The sequence below is a fragment of the Podarcis liolepis genome, assembly GCF_965112155.1.
Source record: "Podarcis liolepis genome assembly, chromosome: 6".
Lineage (NCBI taxonomy): Eukaryota > Metazoa > Chordata > Lepidosauria > Squamata > Lacertidae > Podarcis > Podarcis liolepis.
In genome coordinates this window covers 35,159,297-35,184,056 of record NC_139559.1, presented here as the reverse complement: position 1 = coordinate 35,184,056, position 24,760 = coordinate 35,159,297, and the positions used below count along the sequence as shown (strand labels likewise).

The 24,760-nt window shown below is 41.8% G+C and overlaps 1 protein-coding gene across 13 annotated transcripts in view; it reads right to left on the bottom strand.

Moving 5' to 3' along the window:
- The window catches only part of PHTF1 (putative homeodomain transcription factor 1), a 27,188-nt gene extending 2,428 nt beyond the window's left edge, over nt 1-24,760 (bottom strand). The window contains exons 1-20 of one of the 13 annotated variants that reach the window (XR_014527478.1): nt 24,562-24,731; nt 23,677-23,752; nt 22,282-22,338; nt 20,407-20,476; nt 18,486-18,644; nt 16,506-16,671; nt 15,224-15,367; nt 14,105-14,243; nt 12,564-12,734; nt 11,237-11,314; nt 9,310-9,528; nt 8,234-8,362; nt 7,533-7,805; nt 5,878-6,009; nt 5,227-5,313; nt 3,933-4,088; nt 2,349-2,444; nt 1,920-2,045; nt 1,422-1,527; nt 29-851 (exon numbers count right to left, since the gene is read on the bottom strand). Coding sequence is in view for 11 of the 13 variants with exons in the window: in XM_083508848.1 (XP_083364974.1) it covers nt 1,845-2,045; nt 2,349-2,444; nt 3,933-4,088; nt 5,227-5,313; nt 5,878-6,009; nt 7,533-7,805; nt 8,234-8,362; nt 9,310-9,528; nt 11,237-11,314; nt 12,564-12,734; nt 14,105-14,243; nt 15,224-15,367; nt 16,506-16,671; nt 18,486-18,644; nt 20,407-20,476; nt 22,282-22,338; nt 23,677-23,721 (2,322 nt within the window). In the remaining 2 variants the exon portion in view is untranslated. Of the gene's footprint in view, nt 1-28; nt 1,528-1,554; nt 2,046-2,348; nt 2,445-3,932; nt 4,089-5,226; nt 5,314-5,877; nt 6,010-7,532; nt 7,806-8,233; nt 8,363-9,309; nt 9,529-11,236; nt 11,315-12,563; nt 12,735-14,104; nt 14,244-15,223; nt 15,368-16,505; nt 16,672-18,485; nt 18,645-20,406; nt 20,477-22,281; nt 22,339-23,676; nt 23,753-24,449 lie in introns of those variants that run through there. The other 12 variants (XR_014527477.1, XM_083508855.1, XM_083508856.1 and 9 more) reach the window with 12 other exon arrangements.

Below are 24,760 nucleotides of genomic sequence, written 5' to 3'. Positions count from 1 at the left end.
TGGTTGTCAGAAAAGAACATAGCAAAACTTCAGTGTTTACATTACTTGTTTTATTCATCCAGATTACTAACATTTAGTTGGACTTGAATATTGTATGACAATAAACAGTTCATACAAAGCTGTTTGTATAAACAGTATCATATACAAAGTATATCTTGCTTAAGATGCTACAGGCAGTGCTGATTTTAAAAATATTCAACTATTCCATATATACTAGTGACAGCAACCAACCACTCAGTGATAATTTGGTAAGCCCTTTTAGATTTACTTCACATATTTGTATATGGATTCGGGAATAAAATTATAGTATCACAAATAGAAAAACATAGAAATATGGGTTTGCTGCATGTACATTCAGAAGCTGCCATGTAGGTTCTAAATATTTATGTATGGTAAACCATATATATACCATATGTGAAAATCAGTACAGCTATAGAAAATTTTCTTGTGTGAAGCAGTCCACAGCCCTAATACTTACCCTACTTGGGAAGGATTGTGTGTAAAGTTCTTTAATCAATAGCTCCCTGCAGTGGGAATATTTTCAGGTCCAACCCACTTTCTGTGCAGCTAAATGCCAGCAATGGGTGTTGTAATCTATCCCAGCAGAAATTTGGTTCTAATTGCCTCTTAAATACTGTAGAATATCTGCTCTCTCTGGAAGCATATAAACATTGCTGTATTCTCTCATGGAGAGATTGCTTTGCTTGTTCAGATCAGTCTGAGTTCACATAATGAGTTATTTGAAGAATGCTAATCATATAAAAACTATCATCTCTCCTGGTGTGTGTGGCAGGCCTACTGTAAGCCACCTTCTGGAGCTGTTTGTGTGTTCCTAAGCAACCGCTGCATGCCTGGAGATAAAAATCCATCACCACAAGTTGAGTATATAATTTCCTTCTCTTATAAATCAACATCAGTAGGCAAGGCCTCCAGCAGCTTCTGCTGCTAAGTCTAGTGCCATTCAAGAAAATTTTATTGGAGGCACTTTAAAGTAGGTCAAGAGCAAGCTACCAAAAGGAGGTGATTCTGCCAAAAACAAGCACCTCTCTGAACTTAGAACATAGCACCATGCTCAGCCACCTCATTTTAAAAACATGTCCCTTAACATGTTCGTAGTATGCATTAAGTTCTGTTTCCCTTACAGATGACTTAACAGCAAGCCTTTTCAGGTCGGAAAATGACTGGCTTGATGCTGTGGTTTTGTTTATGCAACAAATATCTGTTGTATGATTTCATACTACTGCACTCCATGGGAGCTGCAGGTTTGTCAGATAACTTTATTCTAAGAAGCCCGTTTACTAAGGTTTATTTAACCATTTCTTCAAGCCATGGCCTCACTGAGAATAAAATTAATTTATTCTGGTCTTGATGGAATGTATGAAAAACATAAGATGTGAAGACTACTAAAATGAGAGAAGCACCTTCAAATGGCATTCCAAGCCCATGCAGGACTGCTGATAACTCTTGTGGCACTGGACAAGGGCCCAAGCTTCTTTCTTCTTCAACTCACGGTTTGATTTTCCACAACTAAAAAATTAAGTAGGCATTGTATCAGGAGAGTAGCTTAACAATTGAATTTTTAAAAATCAATCTAAAAAACAGTAGTTTCATAGTTCAAAACTAAGCCTTTTAAAGCATATACAAGCAACTGTCAGATCATTGTTCATTTGCAGGCTACACACATGAAGAAGCAGAAACCAATGATTTAAACTGAGCAGCCTTCTCTGATTTGGTTTGGTTTGTTTTCAAACTGAAGGTCCAGAATCGTAAGGCCCAATTGCTGGTTTCATTGGTAACAGTATCTGTTGCAGCATCACCAAGCCCATAGGAAGGGAAGGCTGACTTCAGTGTATGAACTTGAGCACAGAAAAACACCAAACTGAACTAGCCACTCTGCATGCAGACACATCAATACTTACTCTAATGTTGAATCCCAGTAGATCACTTATAACACCAGAGACTGCAGACAGGATCACCACACGAGTAATGTTGTAGATTAAGGGATTCATTGTCAGGCCATACAGTCTAAATGGAGTATCTAACTCCTGCCATCAGAAAAGAAAAGTTAACGGGCTAGTTTTGCTCAGGAACATAGGCAGTTGCTTTACGTGGAGTCAGACCAGTGGACCATCTAGGTCAGAACTGTCCACACTGACCCTTCAGGGTTTCAGACAGCAACATTTTCCATCCCTACCTAGAAATGCCAAGCATTGAAACTGAGACGTTCATGCAAAGTATGTGCTCTGCTCCTTCCCAAATGGGCACCACAAAAATACCCTTCAAATGGTCAAACATCATTTTATCAAGTATTAACTAGGCAAAGAGTTACATAGTTCTGAACTGCTCACCTTCAGGAGTTTGGTAGAAAGTTTTAAAATGTTGTTCACCAGTGTGAGCTGTTCTTTCTTGTTTGGCTTCTTCTCCATCTTAAGATATAAGTTTATCTGCAACAGATTTAAAAAAACAACAGTTCACATCTTTTATTGATCCAAGTCTGTCCTTCACCTATAGGAGGGATAGGAGGCATGCTCAGCATAAGCAACGTTCCTTCACCCATCCTTAGCCTTAGGCACTATTAACTGAAGTAACTTAATACTTGCCCTAAGCAAAGCAGCAGAAACACAGGCCCCAACAAGGAGCTTTAAAATACACACACACACCTAGATGCAGTCCACAAAATGCTTGAAGTTACCCCCCCCCTCAAAAAAAATCAACCGTTTGCCTGCATACCAAAGGCGGGTCAGCAAATTACAATACGCCCTAGCACCAAAATGAGAGACAAGCTAGTCTCTCTGCCAGAAACATGGGTACTTCAGAGAAAAGGAGATGATAAGAGTTAGAAGACAGGTGTCTAAACAAAACCTGGCTGCAAAGACAGGTGCTTCACGAAGGGTATGTTTTAAGAGTCCATGTAGCAGGAAAAGTAGATTTGTAGCTTGGAAAGGGGGCAGGAATACAAGGAATTGGATACAGCATCATTTATATCCTGCCTTTTGTTATAGAACTAAAGGCAGCATACATCTGGTACCCAAGGGCTCACCCATCCTGGCACTGACAAGACCCAGACCTGCTTAGCTTCAGCAAGGCAGTAGCCTCATGAGCCTTCAGACCATGCACTGGATCTGAAAGATGAAAATTAAACACTGAGATTTTGTTACATTTTAAATGTGCAAGTGTGGCACTTTGTAACCATTAACAAAATGACCCCAATATCTTCAAGCACCTGGCTTGAAAACCAGCTTGTTCTTCAAAACTAATAAAATCATTTTATATAGATTTAAGTTGGTAAGTAACAGACTACTTGTGAACTGTGCAAAGATCTAGATGTATGAATATTTATGTCAGGAGTTCAGCCTACACTCGAGTAGGACCCTGGCAGAGAAACATGCCCAAGTGGCATGTTTTCTCCCTCCTGGTCGATCGTTTGCGAGCTTCAAAAGCTTGCTTCAGCCTGAACATCACAGCGATCGATGCCAAGCGACACCGGCACACTTAGGGATCTGCAGAGTTTGCACAACTTGCGTGACAGACCTCAGCAACTCAACATTTTGGCTAATCTACTTTATTTACATATAAACACACACAGAGCATTGCAACATGGCTCCCTCTCTCTCTAGCATCAGACAGCAAAGACAGCAAAGACAGCAAAGAGAAAAAGAACAAAGGACAATAGTCCCACTTCACGGAACACAGCAACACAAACATCCTGTCTTCGTCACTTCCCACTCTGTGGAATCAAAACATACACTATCATGTGATAGACAAAAATCCCATGACTGCAATCATGGAGCAGGAATTCTAACAATTTACAGGCATGAATGGCAAACTGAAAGAGGCAAATAATTTCTAGTGAACAGACCCCAGGTTATCAATTTTAGTTTATGTATTTGATAGCCTAATATCACAAGAAGGGTATGTGTTAGGCAAAATACCTGCTCAGTGAGTAGAATTGAAATATTACTATATTTCTTGTTGGTCTCAGAGCCCAGGGATGCCAATCGCAACAAGAAGAGAAGCAGGGCTATTTCCCAGATTAGGAATTCCCAGTTGTAAGCATCATTCAAGAATGTCTTGTGACCTTTTAAAACCTGTGGAAAGAAACACAACAGAATCAGCAAACTGCCCTTTACTAGCTGTAACAGCTGCTATAGCCCTGCATAGTTGAAGCACCAATCAGCTGATTATGGGCTCTTCAAAGCACCAAACGGCACTTTGCAAGGTGAAAGGAGCTTCCAAAGAGCCCTGGTCTGCTCTTTGCAAGCCCCTGGAAGGATCAACTGACTACAGAGTTCCCAGGGAGCTGATAGGCACTGACTTCAACCTCTGTTTTCTGCTAGGATGAGCTGTACTATGGTGTTCCGCCATGGCGTAGTTATTAGCAATCCCAGCTGACTGGTAGTACATTGGTAAGGAAGGCTTGGTGTCACCACTGGGAGTGCATTGCCACCTTAAGGCTCCCACTTGTGTTTTTTAAAATATTTTTTTTATTAAAGATTTCTTAGTTTACGAAAAAACGTGCATTGTCTCTTTTTTCAAGATGCATTTTGTACAGATCAGTTTTATTTGTTGTGAGACATTAGTGTTACATACAGTGTTGGGTTAGGAAGAAAAGACGGGGGAATGGTGAGTGGGGCAGGGTCGGGTGGCAAGGCTCCTACTTGTTCACGGGCAACTGTGTCTCCCTGACATCACATAAACTTTCAGGGTGCAACAAGTGGCCGTGGTCTGGGGGAAACTGCCTCTTGGGCTAACAAGATGTGTGTTGGGCCTAGTTAGGCACAGAGGCCAGAGATTCCCCATGCCTGCTCTATAAAGGTCTCTACTCTGGGGAGAGGAAATGTACCAAATCAAAAAGGAATTTTAGCTATAAACCTACTTTTTTAAAAAAGAGAGAGAGAATTGTTTTTATCCTGTTATTCAGTCAAAGAATTCCTCTGGAACAGCTTACATATCACTGGGGGGGGGGAGGGACTCCTGGCCATTGGATTACAATTTTTTAAAGTTTTGTTTGAAAAAATGTTTGAAAATTAGGAAGAAACAAGCAAATTCAGGTCCAGCTTTTTAGTTCAAGTTCTTTAAATGGACAATTTTCAAACTCTTCCCTTTGAGGTGGAACTCTCCTCACGTTGCACTGTACACCCAAATTCAGATGCTTGTATTAGTACTGTATTGATATATAAATTTGATTATCAGCATTGTATCTTCAAATAATTATTGAGATCTTACCTGTGCACAGCATATGAAAGCAATGGAAAGAGCCAATAAGAAGATGGAAGATACAACCACATCAACAGATCGCTGTGGGCCTCGCCTCTGCCACAACAAAAAAATTGAATTATAAAAGCAGGAAAGTGTGCAAGAAAGAGCGCAACAGAAACAGTTCTATTTGATTCAGCATTTGCTAATTTTAGTGCTATTGTTATTGTGAGCTGCTTTGAGCTCAACATTGTTGAGAAAATTGTACATTTTCTATCAACATAATCATAAAAACACAATAGCATATAAAGCAATAAACAACTCAACAAACAATGCAGTTCAAAACTGACTCATAATTCAAAGCTATCAAAAATTGCTGCTAAGCACCAGCCCATTGCCAGCTGATGCCTTCTGTCCGGGAAGAGACTTCTTCACCGAGTGCAACATGCAATCCCTTGTGGCAGGTCGTTTCTTAGATTTTGCCACAAGGGAGATGGGGCTGATCTCACTCAGTGCTTGGTGGAACAAGCACTCACTTGAAAACAGCCACACAGTCCTAGGCAGCAGGCTCTTTCATGGTTTTTGTACAAAGGAGGCAGGGCTAGTCTCACTCCTTTGAAAACATACAGTAGCAATTGGAATCTTCTGTTTAGGCTGAGATGCCAATGCTTTTAGACGTACCTTTAGGTAGGAGCGGAGTGATAGCCAGATCTTAATGTTTTCAACTTTCTTGAGTCTAAAGTGAGGGATTTCATACTTCCTGGCTTTCCGAGCAGAAGTGATATGGCTAAAAAGTTTTGCAAACAAAAACCGCTGTAAAAGAAAAGTAAGTTTCTGTCATAACAAACTGCACTTTGCTGTCACTTGGGACTCACAACCAGTTCCTCCTCTTACCATTACTGCAGTCAGGTTAATAAACAATATGCTAAGGAACCCTTCAATAACATTTCTCGAGGTTAGGAAACACATTACTGCAAGGTGTCAAATGAGGAGGAAAACATAATCCATTTAGACTCTTTCCACAAGCTGCCACTTGCATGCAGAGGGGAAAGATGCAACCCAGTAACATCACACTCATTTTGTGATACTAGAGGCTATCTGGGAGAAAGGAAGTGAAGGAGACCATCAACCATAACATCATTCTGGACAGCCTAGAGGGGTTGGGAGCTGGGGGCACTGTTATACAGTGGTTCCGCTCCTTCCTCCTGGGCCGTGTTCAGAAAGTGGGGGGGATGAGTGTTCAGACCCCTGGGCTCTCACTTGTGGGGTGCCTCAGGGTTCTGTCCTCTCCCCCATGCTTTTCAACATTTACATGCGGCCGCTGTGAGAGATCATCAGGGGGTTTGGGCTGGGTGTTCATCAGTATGCAGATGATACCCAGCTCTACCTCTCTTTCAAATCAGAACCAGTGAAGGCAGTGAAGGTCCTGTGTGAGTATCTGGAGGCGGTTGGAGGATGGATGGTGGCTAACAGATTGGGGTTGAATCCTGACAAGACAGAAGTACTGTTTTGGGGGGACAGGAGGCGGGCGGGTGTGGAGGACTCCCTGTTCCTGAATGGGGTAACTGCCCCTGAAGGACCAGGTGCGCAGCCTGGGAGTCATTTTGGACTTACAGCTGTCCATGGAGGCACAGGTCAATTCTGTGTCCAGGGCAGCTGTTTACCAGCTCCATCTGGTACGCAGGCTGAGACCCTATCAGCCCGTGAACTGTCTTGCCAGAGTGGTGCATGCTCTAGTTATCTCTTGCTTGGACTACTGCAATGTGCTCTATGTGGGACTACCTTTGAAGGTGACTCGGAAACTACAACTAGTGCAGAATGCGGCAGCTAGACTGGTGACTGAGAGTGGCCGCAGGGACCACACAGTCTTGAAAGAACTACATTGGCTCCCAGTACGTTTCTGAGCACAATTCAAAGCGTCTCCACCCCCATCATTCTACCCAGACACTGAGGTCCAGCACCAAGGGCCTTCTGGCGGTTCCCTCGCTGTGAGAAGTCAAGTTACAGGGAACCAGGCAAAGCACCTTCTCAGTAGTGGCACCCGCCCTGTGGAATGTCCTCCCATTAGATGTCAAAGAGAAAAACAACTACTCGACTTTTAGAAGACATGTGAAGGCAGCCCTGTTTAGGGAAGCTTTTAATGTTTAACAGACTATTGTATTTTAATATTTTGTTGGAAGCAGCCCAGAGTGGCTGGGAAAACCCAGCCAGATGGGCAAGGTATAAATTATTATTATTATTATTATTATTATTATTATTATTATTATTATTATTATGCTGGTGCCATGGCATTTCTGCCCTACTAGTTGCCCCAAAGCTTGATTGTTCAGACCAACCTGTTTATATGTTCTCTCGGCAACACACATCATGAAGAAAAACATCCAGGTGAGGCACAGGCGCTCAAGGAAGATGATTGCCGAAAGGGCGACGACCGGAGGGATGGTGGGAGCCCCGCAAAAGATATATAAAAGTTCTTTTAGAGAAAGGGACCATAACTGTTCCAGGGTCTTGGAGTGGAAGAGTCGATAGAGAAATGGAAGGAAAGCTAAGCCAATGGTAACAGTATTTCCCAGCCACTGGTAACCAGCTCCTTGCTGATAGGCATTGACCTATTGGTTAGGGAAACCAAGAGCAAAATTTCACAGCCTGCAAGAAAGGTTTCATTGTAACAGTTAACCCCCCCCCCAAAAAAAAAAATTCTCCCCATAGCAATTTCCAGAATGGTAGCAGCATTAATCTGTTTGGGGGGGGGCAGTGTCTTGTGGCACCTTGAAAATGAACACATATATTATGGTAAGCTTTTGTTGACCACATTTCTCCTTACAATTAAATGGCTGCTGCAGTCTCCCCCAGCCTTGGGTGTCCATATCACAGTCCACCTGTCATGTTTCAGCAGAAGTTGCTAAGGTGGGGGACAACTTGGAGCAATTTTAATTGTTTGTATAAAGCAATGATAGCATCTTAAACCTGACCCAAAATGCACAGAAAATAAATGTCACGTTTTTCCTCCCAAAATACACAATGACATAACCCTTACCTTGCTCATGATGATCCCACTGATCTCCAGCACAGACATGTCCACCTTCTTGCACTCATTCCGCTCCCAGATGAGGGCACTCACTTTGGTAGAGGCTGGGTTTATGTTCTGTAGCCAGAACAAGTGGTTCTGAGGAAGAAAACGCATCTTGGAGCCACATTCTGGAAAATCTGTCTCTAACATGGGGAAAAATAGCTTCAAAACAGTAGCTTTAGTGACACATTAGCAAACACTTTGCCACTAAGACGTCAAACTTCACTGCTCAAGAGATGGACCTTATTTGAATATGCATGAACACCCTTCAAGGCCCCAGGCACTATCCTTCCTGCACACTTTGGATGCCATCATTGCCTATAATAACGTACAGATGGCTTTAACATTATGCAGGTTGAAGGGCTAAGTAATTCTGAGAACAAGAAGCTTTCACCAGATCTATGAGGCCCTATAAGCTGAGTCTCCTCAAAATCTTTTTTGCGCAATCAAGACACAATTGTTTTATCACTTGCTGCTTTGAATCAGCATGGCTTCCACCAATAGTACCACATTTTCTGAGCACTTGAAGGACACAATATACTTATGCTTTCCCAGAGAGTGCATTTATTTCATATGCAAACTGTACTAATGTCACAGGTACATATCAGAAATTTTCCCCAATTTGACAAACAAAACTCCTTTCACTTTGAAGAATTTCTTTAGTAGGAGGCTTAGGGAATATAACTCTCCAATGCCCCACAGCCATTGCTGAGACTTTGTCACTTGAAAGATGACTGCCATGCACCAAGATTCAAGTCTCCCACGCCATTTATGGAAATCTCCCTTGTATCGTTGAGGCCATCTAGCAGAATGTGCCTAAGCTAACACTCTGTTTTCTGCTGAGTGGGAATACTCCAGAACGGAACCACAAACCCAACTACACTCCCAGATAAGTGGCAAAGAGAAGTGACTTTTGTGCACAGAAACTCCTGACAAAGGAGTTTCATGCCCTGTTGCTTGAGGGGGAGATTTTGGCAGTTTGACTCTAGCTTTTCATTCACTTAATTTACAGCAATGGGGAAAACACTTCACATGTTACAGACCTGCTGGAAAACATCCTCCTTCAGATCACGTTTGCTTCCCTTTGCTTCTTTTCCTTTGGCTCCCTCGCTGTCACTGGTGTAGGAGGAGCGGTACTCAGGCCCGTGAAGCAAATCATCCCACAGCATATCTTCTGTCTCAGAGTCATGGCGGGTGCTGGATGAGTCTCTGTGGGATGCACTGCCACTCCGAGATCCACTACTATGATAGGATCTGGACTCCTACAAGGAAACATCATGCCAACTGATTCAGCTGAGACCAGTCACTAAATGGCCACTTCAATGAGGCCCAAATTGCCCCTGTACACTAGCCTATACAATGCTTTACTGATTTAAGCTGCAACACTGCAAACAAGCCCAATCCTATTCCTAGCAAGAAAAATGTACAGATTCCTCCTCTGTTTAGAATTGTCTGCCATATGTTTTCACTGGGTCTGCTAGCTTAGCATTTTCTACAAAGTCCCCCTGCAAAGGGAATCATATAACCGTGCCCTCCAGGGACCAGAGAATCATGCTGAACTCATGTACTTACACTGAATAGGGTGCTGATAGCAAGCATAAGTATTCTCAGTGGTAAGAAAGGGCATGCATTTCAATCACAGATTGCAGAAATGCACACCAGGCAACTGCTACAATCACTAGCTTCTCAAGTGGTGTACTTGTGACTGAAAACACTCTCCTCCTCTTCTTCAAGTATCCTGGAAAAATCACATGTTTTCCCAAACTGGCTGCTGACAAGGTTTTGGTGAGGATAAAATGAAAGCCAGGGGGAGACAGACATGGGCACTACCACAAAGTACAAATGTAATAGACAAATGTGTCCTATACTCATCCAGAAGCATTGCAATATGTAATGCAGGACCCTAGAGACGAGCTAAGATGAATAGGGAGACTACACCTACTCAGAATTTAATTTTGCAACAGAAAAAATAGTGTTAGATAAACCAGTTTATGTGCTAGTTTTCTGCTTTAATAGATTCATTGGAGCTCCAGTGCACCAGTGAAGTCAACATTTTTATGACTTGCCAGTGCTGGAAGGCAGGTAAGAAAATTTTCTCCAGATTGGTAGAGATTTAAATTTTATTTCATACAGAAATAAATTTGGTTTTAGAAAGGAAAGAGCAACATATCTGCTTTAACACAAGAGATCAGTGTCCAAAGAACACCAGTCACAGAGCACTGTGTGATATTTTGGGGTGAATTTTATTGTCAGTGGAGAGCTTTAACAAAATGCAGTTTCTCAGTAGAAACAAATTTTTAAGCAGTGAAAACAAGAGATCCCCACTGTTGAAGAGTCAATGAAAAAAGCCATTCAAAGTTCAACAAAATTCTCTCATTTCTCCACTCTGATGCTATATAAAATGTCATGATTTCCCTTTTCACCCCCAAAACTAAGTGGGCTATACACCTTAGAATCTTGTATTCCTAAAAATAAACTGGCCAGTTCTTTGTTTGCTTTTAAATAGAAGTGGTACATCACAGAAGAACATTTTACCGTTACAACAAGAATGCATTCTGAGTCTCACATTGGGTATAGCAAAGCATGATGAATATTTGAGTCAGCTATAGCTTTGCCTAGAGATATTTAGCAAAAAAATGCAATACTCAAGTAAGGAGCACATATTTATTCCCATTCTGCTGACTATGAACTGCTCAATGTGCCTTTTCAGACAATGCAAGGAGCAGACATTGAGATAAAGTAGTATGTTTCAACTGGAAACAGGTGTCATTCATTTCATTTTCCATCATCACCTACCCAATTAAAGTTGCACTGAAAGGGTCATGTCATTTAATAAAAAAACATCAGCAACTACTTCCTCGCATAGGGCTAAAGATAACCCCAAATTCAAAAAGGGTCATTATCTGCATCCAGGCTCTTCAACTTATGTGACATACTGTTAATAATCTAAACTTTTGGGTAAACTGGTACCTCATGAGTAACTGTTACATCCAGTTCCGATTCCTGTATGCTGTCAGAGTCTTGCATAGATTTCGCAACCTCCTTGATCTGCCTCAGATCACAAAAGACAGTAAGTGCAGAACTTTTACATGTGGGAATGAACATACTATTTCTTATCTTCCCATTTCTCTTGTCCAAAATGTGTGTGTGCTTGCACACACCCCTACATAAACATAACCAGAGGTGGCGGCTTAGTCCTAATCTTGCTCCTTCACCACCTTACTTTGCCATTTCTTCTTGCCTTCCAACTTGCAGAAAGTGAAGTGGGGTCTTTATGCGAGTTCTAGAATGCTGGAAAATCAGGGTTCTAAAACCCATGGGGAGCCACCATAGATACATACATCTTGTCATCCATACTTCTGAAGTGTACAATGAAAAGGCAAGAGTAGCTAACAGCATTGATATATCAAATGGTACTTTTGCATTACTTGCTTGTGCATAAGGCTCCAATAGCTGGGATTTTTAATTTTAAAAATGGAGGTGTATGAAGTCATCTAAATAGCCAAATGATTTCTCTTAAGCCTATGACAACTGCAAACTCTAGCTGCCACTTAGGAGACCATCACCTCCTGTTTTTCTGCTGCCACTGCAGGCACCTTGATGTTATATAAGAAGAGGGACCTTCTTATATAACTTTTCTGAACAGTTATTTCCTTTCATCAACAGCAAACGAGTTTTGCTTTAAAATTAACTTTAGATAGCTAGAAATGTGAAGCCTCTAATCTTGAACTACTTACTTCTATCCTTAACATCTGAAAATACTGTTATCTATGAAGTACTTTTTAATAGATTTATTTTTATCTTCATGTCTAAAATCCTTACGCTTTATTTTCTTTAAGTACCATTAAACTCATGTTTCGTTCTGGGTTTACTCTAGAACAAGCAAAACTACTGAGTCTACAGGGATAGTGAGCCAGAAAAGGCCTTGGGTACCAAAACAGAAAGTCGTCATCCTAGATGTCAGTGTCAGTTCTGTGATTCTATTTTATATTTTGTTATGTCAATCTAGAACGCAAACCGTACTAATACATTAAATATACTAGAAAAAGTGGCTTACATTTTATGTCAATTTGAAATAAGCATTATTCATTTCCTTTCCAGGCATTCCCAAGTACTGAGGAGTTGAAATATATTTAACAACGTGGCAGCATTTAATCCAGGGCTTTAGGATCAAATAAAATTTAACAGCTTATTTTCTAGCTGCTTCTGATCAAAGATGACACCCAACCCGGGTCTGTGGAAGTGGAGTAATTACTTCTCTAAGACAGCAATCACTGTTACAGAAACTGTAACTTACCTGTGATACTGATTGGTTTGGAGAAACAGAATTAGTAACAGAAGGTTTCCTGCTCTGATTTTCACTAGGGGCACCTTCTACACTTCTGCGCAACAAAATGTTCTGACTCACAGCATCTGTATCCTCCTCACTTGACAGCTCATCAGAAACCCCAGAGCGCCTGGCATTAACCTGAAAAGAGTACAAGTTAGAATGAAAGCTAGTCAACATCATGCAGATCGAACTCGTCATGTTCATGTAGCATAATCTGTGTAATAGTTACCAGTAAGTAGAAAACTGCTTGTTAATAGTACCAACTAAACACTACAGTGGTACCTCGGGTCACATACGCTTCAGGTCACAGATTCCGCTAACCCAGAAATAGTACCTCGGGTTAAGAACTTTGCTTCAGGATGAGAACAGAAATTAGCTCGCCAGATGCAGCTTCGTCACGCTGGCCACGTGACCCGGAAGTGTCTGCGGACAGCGCTGGCCCACGGCCTCTTAAGTGAGATGGGCGCACAACCCTAGAATCATAGAATCATAGAGTTGGAAGAGACCACAAGGGCCATCGAGTCCAACCCCCTGCCAAGCAGGAAACACCATCAGAGCACTCCTGACATATGGTTGTCAAGCCTCTGCTTAAAGACCTCCAAAGAAGGAGACTCCACCACACTCCTGGGCAGCAAATTCCACTGTCGAACAGCTCTTAGAGTCGGACACGACTGGCCCGTACGGGCAGGGGTACCTTTACCTTTTTAAGTAACAAGAATAAGGTAAAGGGACCCCTGACCATTAGGTCCAGTCATGGACGACTCTGGGGTTGTGACGCTCATCTCGCTTTACTGGCTGAGGGAGCCGGCGTACAGCTTTCGGGTCATGTGGCCAGCATGACTAAGCTGTTTCTGGTGAACCAGAGTAGCGCACAGAAACGCCGTTTACCTTCCCACCAGAGCAGTACCTATTTATCTACTTGCACTTTGACATGCTTTCGAACTGTTAGGTTGGCAGGAGCAGGGACCTAGCAACGGGAGCTCACCCTGTCGCAGGGATTCGAACCACCGACCTTCTGATTGGCAAGCCCTAGGCTCTGTGGTTTAACCCACAGTGCCACCAGTGTCCCTAGTAATAAGAATATGTGGTAACAAAAACAATTCTTCATCCAAAGTAGCCTCCTAGATGATTTTGCAACAGGGGGAAGTCTCAATCCAAAAGCAGGGGCCGAAGGGCGTTTGATGGCAGCCTCAATCTAATCTCTTCCCTTGAGGGAATTTACAGATTTAAACTCCACAGAAGAAAAAAAGACTTTGCATGGTTTTTGACTTTCTGAGCAATATATAGGCAGGATGAAACTGCTTTGCCAAGTATATTATTTCCATGATTAAATAAATGGCTAATCATTTTAATGATCCATGCTTGCAGCAACGAAGTACATTTTACAAAGCTGTATTCCATGCTTTCTGAAATATGCGGGGGATTGTGATATATATCATTGTTCCTACAAAACCCATTTGACATTTGCATCTGGAAAACTAAAGCATCAAACTCAAATCATGTCTTACCAGGGGTTTTTCTGCACTAGGTAAGACCGCTTCCTTGGACCGCTGCAAGCTATGCTCAGATCTGGAAATCCGGCGTTTCACACCACTGCTATGTTCTGTTTCAGTCCCTTTATCCGCTACCCGTCTTCCCCGTCTAATCCTAAGGAAGGAAATGCTATAGATAGCATGTCTTCTTTCTACACATTTTTAAAGTGAAGTTGAGATGCTTCATAGGAAGTGATCCATACATGAAATAATAAAAATAATAATAAAATCAAGAAATGGCAGAGGGATTACAGAATTATCCATTTCTTTTTCTATCAAAAGAATAAACAAACACATTCACTGGCTTCTTTCTTTCTTTCTTTCTTTCTTTCTTTCTTTCTTTCTTTTTCTTGGAACTAAAAGAAAGTGTTCCAAAGTTTCAAACCCCTGGAGAAGGCATGGGCAACAGGCCAGACATAATTATGTACAAGAGAAATTTCCCATTGCTATTTTAAAATCTACTGAAAAGAGGACTCTTAAAAAAGATGAACAAAACAATTTCTCTGTCTGACTGAAAACCAGTTGGGAGAGTATTAATTCCTCTCAATAACACCTCATCTTTTATCCCAAAGAGAACGTAGAAAAACAATGCAACTCTCTCCATTTCAGAAGCAAATCACAGTGTGGTACAGGTAGCTAGAGTATTAGAGAATCACTGGGGAGATGAAGGTTTCAATCCTTGCTGAGCCATGAAGGGCCTTGGGACTGCCACAGCCTAATCTATCTGACAGGGTGGTTGCAAAGTATGAAGGCAGGGATGGGGCTTTTTTTCCAGCCGGAACTCACCAGAGCACAGTTCCAGCACCTCTTAGGCGTGCGCCATTGCCATTAGAAGAGAACAAGGGAGGTGTTTTTCTAGAAAAATAGCACTGGGTAGGGGAGAACCATTTGTGATCTCTTGAGCGTCATGCTTGTCATGCCTATGCAAGGCCAACTTACATCATTTAAATAAAAACAACTAAATCGCCTACAAAAGACAACATTCCATAAAATTAGAATATGATGTAACAGAGGCAAGGTCAGCAGATAGAAAAATATTAGATAAAAATATATATAATTGCTACCTCCGGAACAAGCCAACACTACCAACCGTACCCCTCCCTGCTCCTTCTCCGCAATACTGAGTCAAAGAAGCTGCTGATTCTGGATGAAAACTCTGACGGCTCCTCAGATCTGCTGAGTTTGTCTAAGGAAGAGTATGGAACGCTGCCATCGCCTCCTGCAAATTTTCGCATTTTCCTACATTAGAAAAAATGTTTTAGCAACAGATCAGAGTTTTGTAAGATGGCCAAACTCTCACTCCTTGCAGAATCCTTGACACATATTACAGAGGTGGAAGACAAACATTACCAGTGTGAACTTAGTGTGTGTGGCTGTGTGGGCATGGGTAGAGTCAGATAAACACATGGGAGAATGAGTGGAGATAATCCATTGTGATCATAATGAACTGATTATATATGAAATCTTCTTTTCCTCTCTCTCTCTCTCTCTCTCTGCCTTCTCCCAGCAGTAGATTGAAATGGCTGAGACAATACCAAGGGTCTAGCCATGTACTGCTGAATCTGGCATTTCTGTGGAACCATAAAAATACCAGATTTCCTTCCAGTGTTCTTAAAAAGAAATACTTGCAAAGGAGCATGATGTGCTCTTAGGAATTCCCAGTTCCAAGAAGTATTGGTAATGCCACTGTGACTGGAATGATGAACATTGTTTGGTCTGTATATGCCCTATCGCAGTACACATCACTCCTCACCTATATGATCCTATCTCATTTCCTTCCAACAATTCCCAGTCCTACTGAACTTGGAAGCAGGGTGGGTTCAAAGAGAATTCTAAATCCCCAACAATGCCTGTAATAGCAGTAAGAACTGAAAATACAAATGCACTGCTTCATTCAAGAAATGACATAGATACATCCACCCTAGAGTTGGAATCAAATCACAACAAGTGTAGAGGCCGACCCTATGACCTCTGCTGGGAGTCTCAGCCAACATGGAAGGGAGAATTTATATAACACATACACTTAAGGACACAAAAAGGTGACATTTAAGTACAGTGGTACCTTGGTTCTCAAACTTAATCCATTCCAGAAGTCCGTTCAACTTCCAAAACCATTCAAAAACCAAGACCCGGCTTCCAATTGGCTACAGGAGCTTCCTGGACTCAAGCGGAAGCCGCGTCGGATGTTCAGCTTCCAAAAAATGTTCACAAACTGGAACACTTACTTCTGGGTCTGCAGCGTTCGAGAGCCAATTTGTTTGTCAGCTAAGCCATTCGTGAACTAAGGTACCACTGTAGTGTCTAACCATATGTTCTAATTCCAGCAAGCACCTTAAAAACTGAGACCCTTTCCAATCTACTGACTTTGCTCTCTCACCTCCTTCTCCGGCCAACACCGCTTCCATCAATTCCTGATGGCTTCGATAACTGTGTAGATACTATTTGACAGTGTACAGTCCCCAACAGCATCATAAGGCACAATGGTCCAATAATTTCACTTGCACTCACAACTGGCATCATGTAGTACAACACAATTGCTATGACTGATGAAAAAAAATGTAAGTAAGTTGTCTGCCAGGCAAACCTTTGTTTTAGTAACACAACATAAAAACACCTCTTTGTTAATGCTGGGGGCCATAATCAAGTGACTACTACTACTAATAATAATAATACTTTATATACCAACCATCTAACTGGGTTGAAGATTTAGAAGACTAGTGACTATCTACAGGGAGCTCTCTCACACATCCAAAGCCAGCACTTAGCAGGATCTCTCTCCCCACCGCAGTTGATGCAAAAGGGGGCCAATCCTGCTTGGTCCAAGCACATGGAAGAGCTCTCTCTAGGAAACTCTCACACCTGAACTTGCTCATTTTGGCAGAGCACACAACAGATAACACGCTGCTGCTAAAGGGATGGTTTCATCCTTCAAAAGGAAGGGGGAAAACTTCCTTTACTAGCTTCTCTCTAGCCAACTAAACATGAATGCTTCTGCAAGGCAAAGCAGTGACTACTTTTCAAGTGGGAATGGGCAGCATAGATACTTGCATAGAGGGGAAGTCCCTAACTCACCGAAGGTTTGAGACCCATTGGCTACCCTCACCTGGTTAGCTGGTCATAATGTGGTTTCTATATTATACCTCTAATGTGGCCTGTTCTCCCAACTTCTTAACTTCTAGTTGTTTCTGAAATGTAGGGTATGATAGCAGATCTTGTAAATCTGTAAGATCATTTCCTAACAAAATGGGAGTAATTACCTGATATAATTCTAATTGTTCTTGAATCATTTGCAATGTCCATATAGGAACTTTATATGTGAAATCACATCCTATAATCTTAGCTATACCACAAAACATCTATTAATATATCTTACCACAGGCTGTACAAATTGTGTAGCAATTAAAATTTAATCATAGCCAGTTCTAACATATATGCATTCACATGGCACATAATATAACAAGCTTATATTCTCAATTAAGTCTCAAACAAACAGCACACAGCTTTGGAATTGTTTAATGGAAAAGCAAATACCTGACAACATGCTCTCCACAAAAGTGTTTACTTAAACCTTTAATCTAGCTGGGATAAGCACTCTGAAGCATTACTATCAGTGGAATCCCTGAATGGAGTTGAGTCTGGTACAAAGACAATATTTAGGAAAAAGACTCCCAACTAAATAAAGATTCCTTCTAATTCATAATTCCCACCATGGCTGGTGTATTATTAAGACGGATAATTTACAACAAAATTATTTGCATGACTTTTCTCTCACTTTGAAAAGAACTGGATAAATGATGAAAATCAGGTAACAATGTGTTTATCAAGTGCTGTTGCAGTCCACACAACAAAGCTTCTGTTCTGCGATCATAAGGTTACCCCATGACCAGCTTTGATCTTTCTTCCTCATTGGATCAAAGTCCATTTAAAGCTGGTCAGTGATGGCAAAGAGGAAAGTGAAAGGAAACAAAAAATGTAAATAGAAGGGAAATGATACGAAGGGGAGATAGAAATGAGGAGAGTGTTGCAAAGCAAGCTCAAGAGTGAGCAGACAAGAATCCTAGACTGTTATTTCTACCAGGTCAAGTCTGTGAAGAGGAGCTAAAGGGACAGATTCTCTCTCAAAATCACTTCTTTCCCAAAATGTTAAGGAGCAAATGTACCACCAAGCTGCAAAAGTGAAGAATGACTTAGGACTGATTCCTGACTTCTTGATGTTTTGTTGCAAAAGTCGTCCTCCAACTATTTGCCTGAAGCAGGTCTGTTAAATTTGATGGATCAGATTGATTACACCATCCTAAAATAGGTCATCTTGGTTTTCTCTTTAAGCTACTCTAACATAATCTCAAGCTTTACTCACCTTGTAGGAGGTAGAGCGCTAGCAGCCATGTAAAAATACGCCAGGAAGTTACTTGTATCCACCACTGGCTAAAAAAGGGGAAGAAAAGAACCCGCACAAGCCCTTTTCTTGTCAGAGATGTCCAAGGGATTTCAGGTTTAGCTTTGGCAAATGTGGAACCTAGAAAGCATACGTGAAAAACACAGCTAGTTTATCTGGGAATTAAGGGGAAATGCATTTGACTTTTTTCTTCCCTTACTCAGTCCAAGACTCCCTGTAAAACTGTGGATGTAGGAAAATATTTGCAAAACTTCACGGCCGCTCAGGACTAGTTCTTACAAATAGATAAAGTGTGAAACCTGCACCAGGGAAGTATCATTTCAGACTGCAAGCTCATGTAACTGAATAATTGTTGCTAAAGGGTAGCATTTCTGCAGTTAACCCTCCCTCCCACACTGTAATCTCTAGGAAGATCACCCACCCTCCAGCAATTGGGAGAGTGAACATGTGCCATGTCGACCATTGGCATGCAACCCCTGGAGGGTTGGCCAAATGGGAATGCAGCTCTTAAATAAAAATTTTAAAAGTTCCCTGCTCCTGCTATAGACAGCAAGATGTAAAGTGTAAACCTCTTCTGCTAGCACAGTTTAGAATGCTCTCCTGCAGTTCTAATCCTATCTGAAAGGGTGGTTCCAGGATATAGTATTGGCAGGCTGTTGTTGACCTGCTTAGCCAACGGGGTCCCTGAAGGGTTCCATCTTACTCTATTCAACATCTAGATTAACTTCCTCCAGCGTAGTACCCTCCATATGTTTTGGACTACAATACTTATCATTGGTCATGTATTGGTCATGCTGGCTGGGGCTGAGGGTTAATTGGCATTCAAAATATCTAGAGGCCACCGGGCTGTGGAAGGCTGATCTACATGAAGTGGGAGCTCACACTGGGATTGCATGCCATCAACATGCTGATTTCACCCACATTTCCCTTTCCATTACATCAGAATAGATGCAAGCTAACAAAGCGAGGCTTCATCAAAGCTATTATCAGTAAGTAGGAAAACAAAGATATGATTAGGTGTTTAGTCTGTTCTGGTTGAGGTCTTCACACCCCTTGAAGAAACAGATCTTTATGAGTGTGCTCCTGAACACAGCATTGCTGCTGGATTGTCAAAATACCGGCTGGGGCTAGAAGAGTTTTTGCACAGGTTTGGCTGGTGCACTAGGAGTGCCATTTCCTGGAGAAAGCCTATCTGCCCACTGCTACACATGCATTTGTCACTTCTAGATTACGGTAGTTTACTGCACTCTACATAGGGTTGCCCTTGAGAAGTGTTTGGAAAGTGCAGCTGATGCAAAATGGAGCAGCCCGGCCATTATTTGTCACTTGAACAAGATTGGAGTAATACACTTTAGAAAGCAATTTATACTGGCTGCCAATTGGCTTGCGGAACCAATTCAGACCACTGGTTATTACTTATAAATCTGAAAACAGTTTGGGACCAGTTTACTTACAGGGCAATTTTCTCCCAACCTAATCCAGCCTGTACATTGCATTCATCACTGGTCCTATTGACTTCAGAAGTGCAGAGATGCTGCAAAATTAATTTTTTACTGTGCCTGCATCTTTCTACACTACTGGTCCCACCACTCCTTTCGGTTTTCATCAAATCATGATTTCAACACACTTTTTGATTGTGTTGCGCTTTTATGATTTCTCCCCTGCTATTATTTGCTTACTATTTTTATTTTATTTTATTAATTATTATAAGCAGCTTTTTTGGCCACTGGTCCGAAAGGTGGGACAGAAATTTGTGGATACATAAAATTAAAACTGTACTAAATGTCACACCTATCCAAAAGATGAAATAATTACCTGACCTCCCAGACTCATGTAAAATAGTGATGATGAGCACAAATGCAGTTATTCACACAATACCTACCTCTGATTAAATCAACATCTATAAGATCAGGCTGAATGCGGCCTTTCTTTTTGGGTTTGTTTTTGAAGCCCTATAAATTTAATCATAAAGAATGAGTAGATTTTGTGGTGAATATAAGAGGCTGTCTACTTGTATCTCCTAGTTCTAATCTCATTAGCAAAGAGACTGGCTTATAAATAATCATTCATGTCCTCTGGCTATTTGAATTCCTTACACTTACACATGTATATGCAGCACAGAGGCTGTGTACTGTCACAGGACTTCTGAGATAAGGTTATTTATTTATCTAGCTCTTTATTTTTTAAAAGCAAATTTTAAGCTCGCCCTTTATATAAAAATATGAAAATATGAGAGAATGTGTATTTAAAGGTACACAGACCCGAGAACATTGGGGTGGGAGTCATGGGGCATGAAATAAGGTTTTTTGTGCCTTGTTTCCTACAGTACCTCAAGCCTATCATATTTTACAACCTGCTGTCCCCTTCCATGCAATGTCCAAAACCATCCAGAACTTTTCTGCAAAATTTCAGCACTACTGTAGATAAAAAACTAGTAATTAAACACTTAAAGAAATTCTGGTTGCCTATTTATGCTTAATCTGCAAAATAACTAGAGGTAAATAATACAGTTCTTCAATGAATCAGTTTGTATTTGTGAGTGCAAAGGACAACTCTCTGTCAACAGCAGTGAAATATAAATAAAAATATGAAATATGTAATAGATGCACTCATGTCCTGCTTGCAGGCTTTCTATGAGCATCTGGTTGGCCCCTCAGAGAACTGGATGCTGAACTAGATGGCACTTTGGTCGGATCCAGCAGAGTTTTCATTATGTTCATATGATTCCCCCAGGGAAATATACCACATATACATTTTTGTTAGGCTCTTCAGGCCAACAGTCATATAGCTGAAATTTAGGGTTGCCATATTTCAGTGAACATCTGGACAGAAAAGTTGTTGACTTTTTTTGGCCATTTTTATGGAAAATCGGCGAAAACTACACTGCTGACATGGGTTGCCATACGTTCAGATTCTCCTGGACATTTCCCAAATTTCCACCCGGACACTGCTAACAACCAAATTATTCCAGATATGTCCAGGAAATTCCAGATGTATGGCAACCCTATGAAATTGTACAGTTGCAGCTAGTACTTTGTTGTGCATTAATATTATGGTGTGGGCAGGATTTCTGCTTTGCCAGTGGCTGGACTAGATGACCCTTGGGGTTCCTTCTAATTCTACAATTCTATGATTCCATTGTATTTCAAAAAGACTAAAGTAAAGGCAATTTCAATCTTTAGCTAATCTGCCAATGATATGCAAATCTCTCAGTCACAGGTTATTTAACCGAGTACAATTATTCAAAACAAAAGAAGCCAGGACAAGATAAAACCATGAGAAAATGGGCAAACTCCCATGAAACAGTCTTCATATCATTCTCGTCCAGATCAGTTCCTTTATTGTGATTCCTTTCTGTCAGAATGAAACATACCTAGTTTGGCAGTTCTTCAGCATAGTACAGCTTCTTTCTAGTTTCTCATAACACTATAATCTGAACCTAGAGCTCCACTGACCCTTTGGGATCAAATTCCCAGCAAGCACAGACTTCATCACTTATGGCAATGAGGCTGCATCCGCACAGCTGTCTTCAATGTTGCAGTGAACTGGAAAGCCATTGCTTTCCATGTAGAAAGCTTGTGTGCACCTTCAGAACTTCCTAAACCACAAGTAGCCCTTGAATCAGATCAGGGCAACTGTAATTAGGAAATATCACATGCTACACAATCCTCTTGGGCATGCTTATTTCACATGCGTATCTATTTGTCAAGATGCAATGTACTTTTGAGTTCTGTCATTTCACAAAAGAGATTTTTACCTTCATCTCAGTTTGTTCTATAGATTTTTCCCATATCTGCTGATCATAGGCTCCAATCTGAAAAAGAGTTGTGTTAGTTAAAGAGGAGTCTAGGGAACTAAACTGCTTCCTGTATTCTACTTCCATCTCCAAATTCAAAATATTAACAATACAGACATTAAGTAATTTATCAAGTTATTAACCCGGGATCCCACTGTTTAAAACTATGGACATGAAAAGAATTGAGGGAATGCGGGGGGCAAACTGCATGTTTTAATATTTATTCCATGCCACCCCAATATCCACAAGTGAGATTCCAGGGGCCCAGGCACTTACCCAGGGTTCATATTTCCACAGTAGAGACAGTGGTGTCTTCATGATGTATAGTTTATTTACACATACAAGCGTTTGTTAATTTGGGGTTTTCTTCAGCTGTACGCCATAATCATCACAATTATAACAAATAAAGGCTTGACATATCTCGCTTTGCATGTCATGAGTCTATCTCATATATTAGTTTCACCTTTTAAGTTAAATTACTGAAATAAATGAACTTTTCCACGATATTCTAATTTTTTGAGTTTCACCTATATATACAACCTGAGCCTACAATACAGGGGCTTCCAGCATTACACTACAAGAGGGTCCTGGTTCTCCCATGACCACAGTTGTGGATCCCATCAGAAATAAACTATGGCCCTCTTTCCCCCTGTCCCAGCTTGCTGCTTACAGATTTGACACCTTTTCCCTCAGATTTGTATCAGGCAAAACCATAATCCTAATCCTTCTACCACTACTGGCCTTTGTCTCTGCTAACTATCTCTCAGTGGAAGGAGGTAGAAGAGGCCCCACCCTGCCTTTGCCTAATGACATGGCCATTCTCAGCAACTGAATCCCTGCTGCATCCAGTGCGAGGCTTAGTTAAATTCTAATGCTTTCCTGGTTCCAGAAATTTAGGGGAGTATTGCCATTTCCAAAACTTAAACAATATAGTACTAACTTATGAAGAAAGCCTCCAAAAGCCTTTAAATATTTTATAAGTTAAAGGAAATGCTGACTCAAGGGGAATTGGAATTCATCATATATCAAAGAAGATAATCAAGGAAAATGCATACATAATTATACTTTATGCATAATAATTTTCACACACCCATCTTAAGAAATCAATCTATGCCTAGGTAAGCATGTATAGGATTGCAGCCTGAAGCACAGAAACTATCTACAATAACTTTGTAGCAGGCACCAAAAAAATGTAGTCTGCCGTACCATGTCCAAAACAAACATGAATATTCTTTAAAACCCTCCCCCTTCCCCCTCTTCAGGTACAGTTTTAATTACAACCTACAGAATGGGGGAAACCCACATGCATCTGTACAACGGACGAAAGTAATTACAAAAATAAGCCTCGAGACTGACCTTTTTTTGGTACCAAGCAATGGCATCTTCACCATTTGAGGCCATCTGGCATCTCCAAAATCAATAATCAAATTACCTGAATAAAACAAAGAGAGTTCATTATCCAAGCCTAGGATGTTAAGCATCATCCAGGAGACAACCCGAGGGTGGCATCAGAAGCCGGTGCCCTTGGCCAACTTGGTCCAAGGCCAGCCAAGAACAGTCCAGCTGGGCTGGTGGCTCTAATCTTTTCTGTTGCATAAACGATATGCAGGTGTTGCTTTTAGAAGAACAGCAGATTGTTTTAATTTTCCAACCCGTTTTAAATCACAATCCTCCCGGGTTGCTGCTGCTTGTATTTTTAACGGAAAACTTAAAAACTTTTACGGATGGATTCGGCTTAGGAATCACCGCCGTGATGGCACAGGGATGCTCCGGTGCAAACAAAAGAAACCTCTTCTCGGGAGGGTTTTGAGATGCGCATTCCCGAGACAATATTGAGAATTAATCAGGTTGCTGCGCATTCCCGAGCCAATATTGAGAATCGATCAGGTTGCGACGCAGCCCTTCCCAGCCTTTTCTTCCCCTTTGCACGCGGGGAGCCGCAATCTTCAGCCAACCCAACCACTCCTCTGTTTAAAACCTCTTTTTTCCACACGCGGCTGCAGAGCTCCCTTTTTCCTCTTCTCCATCCCTCCTTCGCCTCACCTCGTCGACGCCCAGCCCTATCCCCCCCGCATCCCTTCCCTGCCCCTCCGAGCCTCACCCTTTACCCCACCCCGCAGCACACTCACTCTGCCTCTCTCCTACCCCAGGAGCCCGCAGCCGCCCGTTTCCACCCTAATCCCGCGGTCCTCCCCCCGCCGAGGCCTAGCGCTTGCCCTCCGCCGCTCAGTGGCTTCTCACCGTTACCATGGAAACGCGGAGCGGCGCCTCCAGGGGAGAGACCAGGCTCCCGGCCCGATCGGGGGAAAGGCCGCAGCCGACATCTTTGCTCAGGGCGAGGCAGCGCCAGCCGAGCGCTGCTGCCCCCGCTGATCTTCTCTTCGCCGTTCGGCAAAAGGGACGTCGGCAGCAAGGCAGCGGCAGCCGAACGCCGAATCCA